Genomic DNA, 13,363 nt, shown 5'->3' on the forward strand with positions numbered 1-13,363 from the left:
TTCACTAACACACTGGGAAAAAAATAAACATTCTATGGTTATATTGGAGTTCATGTGTGAAATTATATTTTTGCTAGTATTTCTTGTAATCTACTACTTTGGATGCCAATGTTGAAATACTGTACTGTCAAAATCAAAGCCCAAATTTGTAATATCTGAACGTTACCATATATAGACACTTTTTACCATATGATAAAAGAAACTGGTAAGTAAAAAACAAGTAAAAGAAAGGTAACTATGTCAAAAAAAAAAAATCAAACAGATTTAGGCCAATGAGGTAGCAGTAAAATAAGTTCCTATGTTCCATGGCGATTAGGAATGCCCATTTCAAATCTGGTCTACTGCAGCAAAAAGAAAATTTTACTGCAACTTATTACCCTTTTCTAACTGACAGTTTCCCAAGAAACAATATAAGGCTTATCAAAAGTTAAATGTTACCACATAAAATGATAAAAATGGACTATAAATCAAAACATTGCTTACTGTTTAATTTTCAGATAAAAATGAATCTCTAAAATAAGTGAAATCCTTACACCAAAAAAAGTTGCAGGTGAAAATGAGAGCACACATCATGAGAAAAGGTACTTTAAAACAGCTTTACAAAGACGAGACTGAAAGCACACAGTAACTCAAGAAATAAATTGTAAAAACTGTTACTTAACCCTACACAAAGCACATGTCTTTATACTAATGATTATTTTTTTTAAAGATTTATTTTTTATTTTATATTTGAGAGGGAGGGGGAGAGGAGAGGGAGAGAATCTTCAAGCAGATTCCCCACTGAGCAGGGAGCCTGATGTGGGGCTCGATCTCATGACCCATGAGATCATGATCTGAGCTGAAACCAAGAGCCTGACACTCAACCAACTGAGCCACAGAGGCGCTCCGGTAGCCTGACGGTTTAAGTATTTTACCCATCTCTAAATATTCTAGGAAATGGAACCTAACTTTATTAGAAGATTCATTTGCCTTCTTAATTTAAAAGCTTTTGAAAGGCTATGACTGTTTCTGAATTAGTTCACAGAAAGTAAAAATAAAGATCATTTACAGCCTAAAATTCAGTAATATAAGAACATTCTTGATGTGAAGAGAACTGTTTCTTAAAATATCATTAAACTCACACAACTTATTAGCTAACATTAACAAGTCTGAAAAGTATACATTACGTGTGTAGGGGCAGATGAGAGTATATGGGAATTCTGTACTTTCCACTCAATTCTGCTATGAATCTAAAACTGCTCTAAAAAAAAGTTTATTAACAATAATAAAAAAGCTTGTAAAAAGAAAATGTTATGATCACAGCACTGAATTTTAGACATTAAAAAAAAAAACCTGTTAAGGTTTAATGCTAAGACATTTCTCTGCATAAGGGTTTTAAATCAACATTAACTCTATTAACTTTAAATCATATAAAAAAGAAATGAGTATTTACTAGGTACCCATTTTATTTTTTAAAGTCTATAGATTTAAAAAAAATAAGTTTGGAAAACTGCTTTAACATTTTATGTTTCAAAATATATTTTTTAGCTATTTTTTAAATGTGGTTTTTTTAAATGACCAAAGAAATTTATCAAAATACAAATAGAATGTTTTAAAAAATCTAATGAAAGTCTATCAGTAGAATCCAAATATAATAAGAAAGCACTACTGCTATATCCCATAGTTGATTTCAAGGGGCATGCAAACCTCAGTTTCTCTACTTCTCTTCCTGCCCCCAGAGGCCAGTTTCAAAGACATTAATGCTTTAAATTGCCTTCTCCAGTCTGACTGCATAAAGGATCTCTTTAAGACATAATTTATAGTCTGTTTCCATAAATCATACAGCTTAAGGGTTTTTTTCCTCAGAGATACCTATGGTCTTATACAAAAGTGATTCTCAAGCGTTGTTCCCATCCTACACACTTACAGAATATGAGACTCTTGGCAAAGTTGTCCATGACAGCAATGATTAGGAGACAGGGGTTGGGAGCTAGAGTGCTCTAGGACATCTTATCTCTTATCACCATCATGTCCTTAGCAGATGAGAAGTCACTGTTCTACAGTATTTGAAGAGAATTCAAAGGACATTACATTTTGGAAAAATAATATACTGTGGTCAACCTAAAATTTAGGGAAGTCACTCAACAGAAAGTACTGAAATTTCATTAAGTTTTACTCTACCAGGCCCCAAAAGTTTGAATGTCAATTGCAAGATCTATACAATTTTACTCCAGTTTGGTACAGACTGAAAGTTAAGCTTTCAGTCCACTATAATATGTTGACATTTTTCAGTCCACTATAATATGTTGACATTTTTAATACTAACCAATTGGGAGATTTTTAACTCTTTCCAAACAAAGTTACAACCATTTTTACGTGAGAAATCACTCTTAGATTCAGTTTCCTCTTGCCCTATACAAAACCAAATCAAACAGAATAAGGAATAATTAGCATGACACCTGAAAATCTTTCTGTAGCAAAAAAAATAAGTACTTGTCATATTTATTTGTTTGCTGTTGATTATCTAAGCTCCGACTGATTGCTCCTTAGGTTCTCAATCTTTCAAATTAAAAAATTCAAAGTCACGTAATATTTTATTAGTCTTTAATTTCAAAAGTAAACTTTAAGCTCCAGTTGTTTCTAATAAAAGTCTATGGCACCAGGGGCGCCTGGGTGGTGCAGTCAGTAAAGCATCTGACTCCTGGTTTCAGCTCAGGTCTTGATTGAGCCCAGCGGTGGGCTCCAGGCTCAGTGCAGAATCTGCTTAAGATTCTCTCTCTCCCAGGCGCCTGGGTGGCTCAGGTGGTTAAGCGACTGCCTTCGGCTCAGGTCATGATTCCAGGGTCCTGGGATCGAGTCCTGCATCGGGCTCCCCCTGCTCTGCGGGGAGCCTGCTTCTCCCTCTGCCTGCCACTTCCTCTGCTTGCGCGTGTGCGCTTCTCTCTCTCTGTGTCAAATAAATAAATAAAGTCTTAAAAAAAAAACTTTCTCTCTTCCTCTGCCCCTCCCATTCGTGCTCTCTCTCTCTCAAATAAAAACAACTTAAAAAAAAAGTCTATAACACTAGAGAAGAGCAGTCTTAGTAAAGAAAACATTTTAGTGAAGGGATATGCATTTAAAAGTCACACACACACACACACAAATCTAAGTATACAAAACTTTATAAATAAATGTGTTTATTTCTAAATGCAGAAAAATATACTTATATCCAACAAATTAAAATGATAGAAAATTTTTATTGATAATGTACTATTTGCACAACTCATTATAAATTACCAATCAATATTTAAATGTGTACCACAACATGCCTTCTTAAAAATAATGAATGTAGACAGTCTCAACCAAGATTTCATAAAGACCAAAAGCAAGCTATTTAAGTACAGAGAAGTAAAAAAGAATTGCATATGATTTAATTCTATTCTTGCAAATTACATATAACTCAGTATAACGAACGTGTCATTTTATACTTGAAAACCACCAGCATACTATATGAAAAGGGAGTCCTTAAAATAATTGTTACTGACCAAAGTCCTGAGATGTTTTACCTTGTATTTTCCCTGATCACAGCCACATAAAGTACTTTCCATGGTATAGCTTCTTTGTACTCCTATCTCCCTCCAAACTACAACACGTGCCGTGGATTCTTTAGATTTTTCTACTACAAAGCTACAGCTGCTCATGCAAAATGCTGGAGCAATATGGCTCAGTATCTTAGGCAAAGTCTGCAAAGATAAGAATGATAAAATATTTCAAGCAGGTTTTTTTTTTAAATAATTTTTTTGTAATTTTTAAAAATTTTCATGAAAACATGGTGATTAGAGTAGGGCCATGTGGATCTTCTTGCTTTATCCCCTGCTATTCCAAGCATCAAAATCATTCCTTACTAATTTAGAATTTTCTGTTTTCCTAGATGAACAGTAACCAGTTAGGAAATAGAAGGATTACATTCATAGTAGCAACCAATAAATGAACGAACACTATGTTAAAAATGTTTAAAAATATGAAAAAAAACCATGTTTAAAAAACAAAGCAACTTTAGTCATGAAAGATGGCCTATTAATTAAGAGATTTAATATTATAAATGTCAGTCACCTCTAAGTTAATCAATAAGGCTAAGGCAATCACAATCAAAATGCCCACAACCTTTTTTTTTGACTTCACGTTATTCTCAGGTTCACCTGGAGTGTGTTAAGTACAGGGGCAGAGCCAGTGGAACTCTGAAGGAGGCTTTGACTACAGAAACAATCCAACAGATATTCACCTGATTATATATGTAAGGGAAGTAAAATCGTGATACTGTGTTGGAGTAGATACCTCTCCAGAAAGAGAATTCCGAACTGGAACCAAAGGCAGGTGTTAAAATTAGAATGATTAGTGGTGAGAAGGCTGATCACTCCCTAACTGCTGGCACTGCTGGAGAGCCACTGAGAGAAACTAGCTGAAGCCACTCTTCAGTACGTTCAAGTCTAACCACACTGTGAATTTAAACTTACAATTAGTAAAATTTCAAAATGAAATTAAAAACAGTAAACATGGAACTTTATTTTTTAAATCTTGGGATAAGAAGTCTTTCTAAGCCTCAAAACTCAGAAGTCATTAAAAAAAAATCAACAAATATGATGTGAGTTTTAAATTACCACACACAAAAAAATGTTTCAGCATATTTGTAATACATATAAAGAGTTATCTTAAAAACAATAATAATTAGATGACCAGTATAAGAGTAAGCAGAGAATATGAGAAAAGGCTTTTAAAAGAGAGGGAGAGGTCATAATTGGCCAAACATATGAAAAGATACTTAACCTCATTTATAATTACAGATATGAAAACCATCAGATAGTTCTTCCCTGGCAGAGGTGACAGCATGCTGTAGTAAGGGTATGGGAACAGCACCGTCAGTCACTGTACGGGGCACTATCGACTTACACCATGTTTATGTAGGACAATCTGGCAATACTAATCAAACAACCACTAGTAGTAGCTGGACTACTAAACAAATTTTGGCACATGTGTACAGTGATAAAAATGCACAGCAGTGCATACTGGCTGTGGTGTCAGAATAAAAACAGAACTTCATATGCTACATGTATATACATTTAAGAATGAATGTCCTTAGAGGCAAATCTCACAATACATTGGTACAAATGATTAGTGATTGACAGAAGATGACTTTTACTCACTACTCTTTGTTTCTGGAGTGTTCCCACTTTTTTAATTTAACTCTAATCATTTTATTTATTTGGGAAAGGGGAAGAAGAAAGAGGACACCAAAAAGAAAATGTGCCTTTGAATTTCTGCTCACAGCAGTGGACGCTACTAAAACTCTTCTGGGAAAATAACCTGGGGTGCTTTGTTTGAGCACAAATACAGTAGGAAAGCCACTGTGCCCGAATGGAGAGCACCCAGGATGTGAAGCAGTAAGATCTTTCAGTCCTGGGCATACCTCAAAACACACCCAGACGTGTGGAAACATGGTATGTAACAGATGGCTTTATAAATTGGCACAGGAAGGATGTACTGTTTAATAAATGGTGCTGAGACAACTGGCTATATACGGGAAAACTAAAATTAGATCCCCAACCCTCATACAAAAATAAATTCCCAATAGATTAAAAATCTAAATGTGAAAAGCAAAAATTTTAGAATGGTTAACTTGAAAAAATCTGAAACAAGAAAAAAATGGCAAAATGGCAACACTTGCTGAGTCTGAGTAGTTCGTGTATGTTAAATTATTTTCTGTAGTGTATATGCACATTTGAACTCCAAAAACTCCAGACTTATCTGTAATAATTACCCTGTATCCTACATCTTCTACAACATCACATGAAGTTGCATTATCGTTGGTATGCCATACGGTCTCTTTGATGCTGCATCCATACATAAATACATTCTTCTTTCGGGAATGGCCATGATAATCACAATAAACCTTGAAAACACAATATATTTTAAAAATTAAAAAACTTCAAATTCATATAGTGCCAAATAAAGCTAGTTAATACCAAGACAATAAATAGGTGTGTTTCTTTGCCCTTTATATTGTAACTGAGCCATCATTTAACAAGTAGAAGTAATAAAAGTAGTAATATCTAGTTCTGGAAAGGATCTGTGATTAATTCCAGAATGGCTAAATCCTTTCCAGGGCCTGCATCAAGCCATGACTTCCACTGTTTCTTATGTATCTACTGTTCATCATTTAAAAAATAATAAATTCAATTATAGGTCAAATCTACAGCAGCAATCATCACTGATCCAAGGGTTGTTAAAACATTTACCTAATTTGAAAGAACATGAAAATGCTCTCATGAAAAACACTATTTAAAAAAGGGTATGGTTTCAATTCAATTTTTAAGAGCATCATTTTTAAAGTGAAAAATAAAGAACAGGCTTGCATGTCAATGCTGCTCCTTCTCTAAAGTTTTCCCATCTTTCCCAAAGGAAGATTACCTCATTTAAACCATAATATAATGGGAACATTCTACACAAAAACTTTCTGCAGAAAACAGCATATATACACAGTTTGGTAGTCTACCACTATGCCTATGCCACCTTTCATATGTATACTGGAGACTTAACCTGATTCAGCGTTGACTAAAGAACTCAGAAATAAGCTTCTACTAGTTTGAGAATTTGGAAGATACATCCTGTTACTTTAGTGTTGTTCGAACAGTGAAGTTAAATACCTAAAATTTACACCCAGAGTTACAAATATTCATAAACAAAAAATAAAGAGCTCATGGGAACTATAAAAGTTAAACCTGATGAAATAATATGGATACACTGTATTAATTTGACATCATAATACACTGATATTATGTAATTGATAACAGAAGTAATTGATAATAGAAGGTATTTTAAAGAAATTACTTTTTAAATTAACATTTAACTTTTATAACCAGAAAATGGTTATAAAATGAGTCATTAATTAACAATATCATTTCTTTGACTAGACAGAGTACAAATACTTACCAGTGGTAAATGTTTCACAGCTGCCAGGTATTGTAGCAGTCCCTTAGCATGGTAAATTGTAGGATGTAAATCTGGATTTGGACTTTGCCATTGTCGATTCAGATCCTCTCCACTTAAAGAACAGCGGTGACTACACATATGTAAACACAACCGCAAACATTAGTACTGATAAACTCTTACATATATTTAATTTTATGATTCTATTCCAGTAACTATTTCCTGTAAATACACTAGTCACTAAACACTTATTATTTGCTTTGTGTAAAATCTTGTGTTACATGCATTTAACTGTGGTGTTTTCAGATATTTAGGCCAACATTTTCAAGCTATTGAAAAAAAAAATACTTAGGGGCACCTGGGTGGCTGTCTGTTGAGCTTCTGACTCTTCATTTCGGCTCAGGTCAGGATCTCAGGGTCCTAAGGTCGAGCCTGGCGTAGGGCTCTGAGCTCAGCGGGGAGTCTACTTGAGATTCTCTCCCTCTCCCCCTGCCCCTCTCTCCACCCTGTGTGCACACATACTCTTTCTCTCAAATCAATAAATAATAAATAAATAAAATCTTAAAAAAAGGAAAAAACTAATTCTCAATTCTGGGGTCTTATTCCAGGCTCTATAAAATTTATTAATGGTCACATTTTCCATTCTGACTACATAATAATCATTTGTTATATACTAACATCCTGTACTTTGATTGTATTAGTTATTATGTAAAAGTGCTATCTGGGGGAGGCGCCTGGGTGGCTCAGTCGGTTAAGCATCTGACTCTTGATCTTAGCTTGGGTGTTGATCTCGGGGCTTTGAGTTCTGGCCCCGCGTTGGGCTCCAGGCTGGTCATGGAGCCTACTTAAAAAAAAAAAAAGAAAAAGAAAAAAGAAAGTGCTACCTGAGCTGGGTCCTCCTAAAAAAGAGAAGTATATGAAAAGTTTACATTCTTTTTTATTTTTTTTAAAGATTTTATTTATTTATTTGAGAGAGAGAGAATGAGAGATAGAGAGCACGAGAAGGAAGAGGTCAGTGGGAGAAGCAGACGCCCCGCCGAGCGGGGAGCCCAATGTGGGACTCAATCCCGGGACTCCAGGACCATGACCTGAGCCGAAGGCAGTCAACTGAGCCACCCAGGCGCCTGAAAAGTTTACATTCTTGCAAAAATTCAAATATATTTTCATTTAATTGCAAGTATTAAGTATTAAAGCAACTGAGCAAAAATTTAAGCAAACTACCAGAAGGTGGTAACAGAAATATAAACACAATTTTAACTGGTCAATATTCTTCTAAATTAAAACCAGTCATAAAAATCTCATTTTAATTTCATAACACACTACCTAAAAGGAAATTATTCTGGCTTTTTCATTCAAAAATTTCCTAAAATATGAGAAATACCCATTCTACCTTTATTGAATAAATAAAATATGGTATCCTCAGCTTTGCAGATGCTCGTGACAGCAAGACCAAATTCCCATCTTTCAGAAACAGAGACCTTTCCTAATTCCCGCAAAAAATAAACTGCACTAACTGTAAGCCATCTCCACTTAAAAAGAAGTTATCTTCTAGTATTTGCAGTCTAAAGAATTCTTTCTGTCAAAACTACACCTCTTCCTATAAGGAAGAGGTCAGCAGGTAGAGCCAACCTGTATTAGTGGAAAGAGATCCCAGAAGTTTCTAAATCTTAGAACAACCCAAGATCATGCCACTGACAAACAAAAATATAAGAGGATATGTTAAAAATCTTTCTCATATCCTGACAATGATTTTTTCTAAAACAATTCAAGCAAGACACATTTTATGAAATCATATTCTCATAGAATACAGAATTTCTCAAAATATACATATATAAAAATGTATTTTCCTTTAAAAATTTATCTTAGATGAATTCCCCACCAACAATTTCTTTGTTCTAGAAAAATCACTCAATTTGTTTTCCAAATTAAGCTGGATGCTATGATTTTGACCAGTTTATTCAAGACAGCCACATTGTTTATAGCATTTCTATAACACTTGCTTCACTTACTTTCCATTGATGACACCATCTGGATTTAGCATAGGGACAATTTTAAAAATATAGGATTCTCGTAGGCTCTGGGCAGTAGGGTTATTACTCATGAGGTACTCCAATGTTCCCTTCATTACCCAACTTGCATTAGTTTCTCCAGGATGTACCCGAGCAGATAAGAAAACATAAGGGCGGTTTCCTAAAGTACACATAAAATCTCAAATTAAAATGAACAGCTACTAAGAGTCTGTGTGATGTCTGACTTTGGGGATTTAGAAATATTTCTATTCAATTGTGAATTCTGATATAAATTCATAGCAACACTCCCTGTGCACCTACTATATACAAGAATGGCACTAGGCCCTATAGAGAAAACAGATAAAACCCATATAGGCCATGTCCTAAAGAAATTCATAGTATGAACATAACACATAACACAATAAATAGTATTTGAGTCACTTATTTACTTCTCAATAATTAATCTGACATATAAAACTAGGTCTTTTATATAATAGTGCTTTTTATAAAGAACAAGTAGTTGGGGAAGCTTTCTATATAAATTTATTTTTCATAAAGTCATGGGGGAAAATATCGTTTTACCCCTGTTTTATAGTTGCTATGATAAGCAGAGATACAATAAGATATATCTGTTCAGAGATTTACAATGAAAAATTTTTCAGCATACATTTAGATATATAGGTCTACAATATAACCACTCAGCCCACCTGCTCATATTTTCATGCATAGCAAGCTTTCTCTTTCCTGAAAATACTTTACCTTCTTATCAAAATTGGAGTTTTTTAATTTTTTCTATTACAGCTGTACATCTGAGACAACTTTAAAAATATAAATGGCAGGGAAAAAAACAAGTAGCTATTCAGTGCTAGCATCAAAGCATTTGATAGGTTTCTGGTGGTTTTATTTATAAATAAAATTATTTTATTAGTTTAATAAACTAATCTTAATAAAATTAGCTTATTGTAAATTTTTAATAAAATCAGTTTATTGTACATTTTTAATTGTGAAATTTAAATTTTAAACACTTAAAATTTAAACATCTTGTTGTATTATACTTTGGGTAGGACTTCTAAGGATAAGAACTACAGAATATTCATATTGAGAGAGACCTCAGAGATAATCTCACACAACTCCCCCGTTTTTGAAATGAGGAAAATGCGGCCCAGAAGTAGGCCGAGGGCTAGGCAGTAATAGGACCAAGACTAGAACCCAAGACTTCTAATGCCTATTCCTATACTGTTGCTCTTACAAAATATATATGAAGCAAAGGAAAATAAGAATAATTGGTATTTTGAGTGAAGAAGACAGACTTACTGAATTGACAGATATGTTCATAATAATTAGACTCTGGCATTGCTGTTATAGTCACCAAGGGACAGGTGTTTCCAGACAGGGTTTCACATAACACATCTTTTCGAAAGTAGATTTGCTGCGGATTGTGTGCTGATTCCAATTTTTGAAGATGCATCTTGATAAAAATTTAAAAGCAAAGTATACAGTCATTTAAAAACTCCCTAGGATAATTAGGAATAAATGCATCCAGATCTCCACATAACGAAAAGTAAATCAGATTCCTCATTCCTTCTCTGAAACCCTCAGGGAGCCAGAGGTAGTTTAAACATCAGTTCTTTGAGGCAGCTGAGAAAGGGGATAGATATGGTGCATATGCCATTAATTCTGCAATACCCCAGTGGGGCCAGCAGCAGCCTGTAATAAGTACATTACTGTTTCTGCAGCAAAACATACGAGGAGTCACTCAAAGTGGAATCAATATTCTAAATAAGTTCACATCAATTCAGGCCAGGCTTTGCTGCCAAATGGGCTATGAGAAAGCTTTTGGTTTTCAAAGCTTTCTGAATTTTCAAACTGTAAGTGACTATAGACCTGCAGAATGAAATATGTAGCACAAATTTTTTTAACAACTTTTCCTGATTTCAAGATTAATACAGGTTCATTGTAAAATGTCTAGAAGACACAGAAAGTACAAAGAAAAAATTTAGAACACCCATAACTGCATCACCTAGATTACTACTAACAAATGCCAATGTAACCTGCTTTTATCACTTAATAATTTATACACACACATTCATAATAACGAACACTATATCCTATCACTCAACACATGAAATACGTGTTTTTTGAAAACACAAGTTTTAATGTTTTTAGTATATGGTTATACCACACATAATTGTTCAATTCCTTATTTTAAGATACTTAGTTGGTTTCCAAAGTTTTGCCTATGTCTGTTCATATAATCACAATTTACTATGTGGCTGCTATTTCTGTGCGGGAAACTGTACCCAACACTGGGGATGTAACAGTGAATGAATAGACCCTACCTTTGGGAAAATACAGAGTGCTGTGAGAGCCTGTGATCAGGGGCGGGGGCCTAGCTGCATCTGGACAGTGAGAAAAGGTCTCCTAAAGTAAGTCATTCAAACTGAGATCCAAAGGATGAGTGAGGAGGGTAGAGGGGAGTGCTGTAGGCAGAAGGAAAGTATATGAGAAGACCAGGATGAAAGCAAAGAAAGAGGAAGGGCATCTTAAAGAACCAACCCAAGATGCCCTGCAGCCAGCCCAGGAAGGGTGAGAAACAATTAACAGCGACTGAAGGGCCTCACAGGCCATTCTTTCACAAGATACAGCATATATGTGTATGGCTGGTAACTGAGATAGAAAAGTGACATGTGGATAACCTTAACAAAAAATAAACAGGCATATATTTTACTGTGAATTAATACCACAAATATTAACTTAGGATGAGGATAAACTTTAAAGAGTTAAAGTCCATTTAAAGATAAATATTAAAGGGCGCCTGGGTGGCTCAGTTGGTTAAGCAACTGCCTTCGGCTCAGGTCATGATCCTGGAGTCCCAGGATCGAGTCCCACATCGGGCTCCTTGCTCAGCAGGGAGTCTGCTTCTCCCTCTGACCCTCTTCCCTCTTGTGCTCTCTATTGCTCATTCTCTCTCTCTCAAATAAATAAATAAAATCTTAAAAAAAAAAGAATTAATCCATTAAAAAAAAGATAAATATTAAGTATGTAAATAGTTTAAACAGTACATGGATATGGCAAAAATTGTGAAAAATAGTAGAGAAATGATGATATGAACCATGGTAAGAATCTCAGACTTCATAAAAATGGCAAGAGAAATCACTAAGGAGCTTTTAAGAAGGAGATTTATGGGATCAGATCTTCCCATCAAGGAGCCCTCTTGCTATCATGTCGGGGAAAGACTGATGAAGAGGAAAGGGATAGAAGTGAATTCTAGAACACCAGTGAGAAGAAGTGGCGGAAGTCCAGAGGAGAGGCAGCAGTAATGCCTACAAAGGTCATGGTAGTGGCATTGGAAAAAAGGGGGGGAATTTAAAATGTATTAAAAAGGTAACGTCAGTAAAGAACAATAATATACAACCCTGTGAATAACAACACTGTATATTCTGATGCTATGTTATTTGGCACAGAAAGATAACTGGTAATACCTTTATTGTAAGTTGTAACCTTTATTAAAATAAAGTCAGCCACATTCAGTGTTCTTAGCCTCGTTATCTCTTCAGTTCAGTAGAGTATGTTTTTCTCTCCTTTTCCCCTAATAATCTGGAAGCTTGTTTCTAAATCACAGTGTTCCAATTTCTTTCTGGGTAAACTGATCATACCTCTATGATCCTTGATCATTAGGACAGACATTCTGAACTGAGAAAAAAATCTACCACAGTAATTACTCGAATTCATTTTTCAGTTTTGTTTTACAATGCAAATACTCAAATACCTCAAAAGAACCCACACAAAACAATGCTTTATATCCTAAATTCTAAAGAATCTGGACCTAGAACTTCACATCAAACCGCTAAAAGAAATGAATTCCCTACATATTTTTCTATTGTTAGATTTTCTATGAGCTTCAATGCCTCTCATTAAAACAAGTGGAAATCTCATCTAGTTAAAATGTGTAAATCATGGAGAACTATAGATTTCTACACAAAGATGGAGAGTAAAAACCTCTTCAAATTTCTTTGGTATTTCTACTAAATAAAAATAAAGACTACATTCCCATTTCACTCCTTTTAATGTTTTCAACAAGTATTGTACTATTTTCTAAAATATTCAGCAATTTTTTCTCATCTTATTAATATATTTCATTAAAACCATTTTTTTCCAATTCTCTGACACATGTATATAGCACAATAACAGCCATAATACAACTTAATGAGTTCTCACCTGTAAAGTTGAATATGTGTATGGATAGTGATAAGCAAAGTAGCAAACATCATCTTTATGTGGAAAATTGACAGTGAATGTAATTGTATAGTAGGATTTTCCCTTTTGCCCACCTGCAGCAACTGAACTTCTTGAGAAGTGATTTCTGCAATAGAAAAGCACAAAACATGTTTATTTCTTCCACACAAAAGTTC

General features: G+C 34.4%; 1 protein-coding gene across 5 annotated transcripts in view; it reads right to left on the bottom strand.

Annotated features, from left to right (window-relative positions):
• Window positions 1-13,363, bottom strand: part of AGTPBP1 (ATP/GTP binding carboxypeptidase 1) — a 161,054-nt gene that overhangs the window by 17,985 nt on the left and 129,706 nt on the right. For 4 of the 5 annotated variants that reach the window (XM_025851632.2, XM_025851633.2, XM_073880686.1 and 1 more), the window contains exons 19-24: window positions 13,170-13,314; window positions 10,266-10,419; window positions 8,952-9,132; window positions 6,946-7,075; window positions 5,774-5,905; window positions 3,525-3,701 (exon numbers count right to left, since the gene is read on the bottom strand). In XM_025851632.2, the coding sequence (XP_025707417.1) occupies window positions 3,525-3,701; window positions 5,774-5,905; window positions 6,946-7,075; window positions 8,952-9,132; window positions 10,266-10,419; window positions 13,170-13,314 (919 nt within the window). Of the gene's footprint in view, window positions 1-2,304; window positions 2,392-3,524; window positions 3,702-5,773; window positions 5,906-6,945; window positions 7,076-8,951; window positions 9,133-10,265; window positions 10,420-13,169; window positions 13,315-13,363 lie in introns of those variants that run through there. The other variant, XM_073880687.1, reaches the window with a different exon arrangement.

Source organism: Callorhinus ursinus, unplaced genomic scaffold (assembly GCF_003265705.2).
Source record: "Callorhinus ursinus isolate GAN/ISIS: 27379988/994484 unplaced genomic scaffold, GSC_fseal_2.0 scaffold39, whole genome shotgun sequence".
NCBI classification, from domain to species: domain Eukaryota; kingdom Metazoa; phylum Chordata; class Mammalia; order Carnivora; family Otariidae; genus Callorhinus; species Callorhinus ursinus.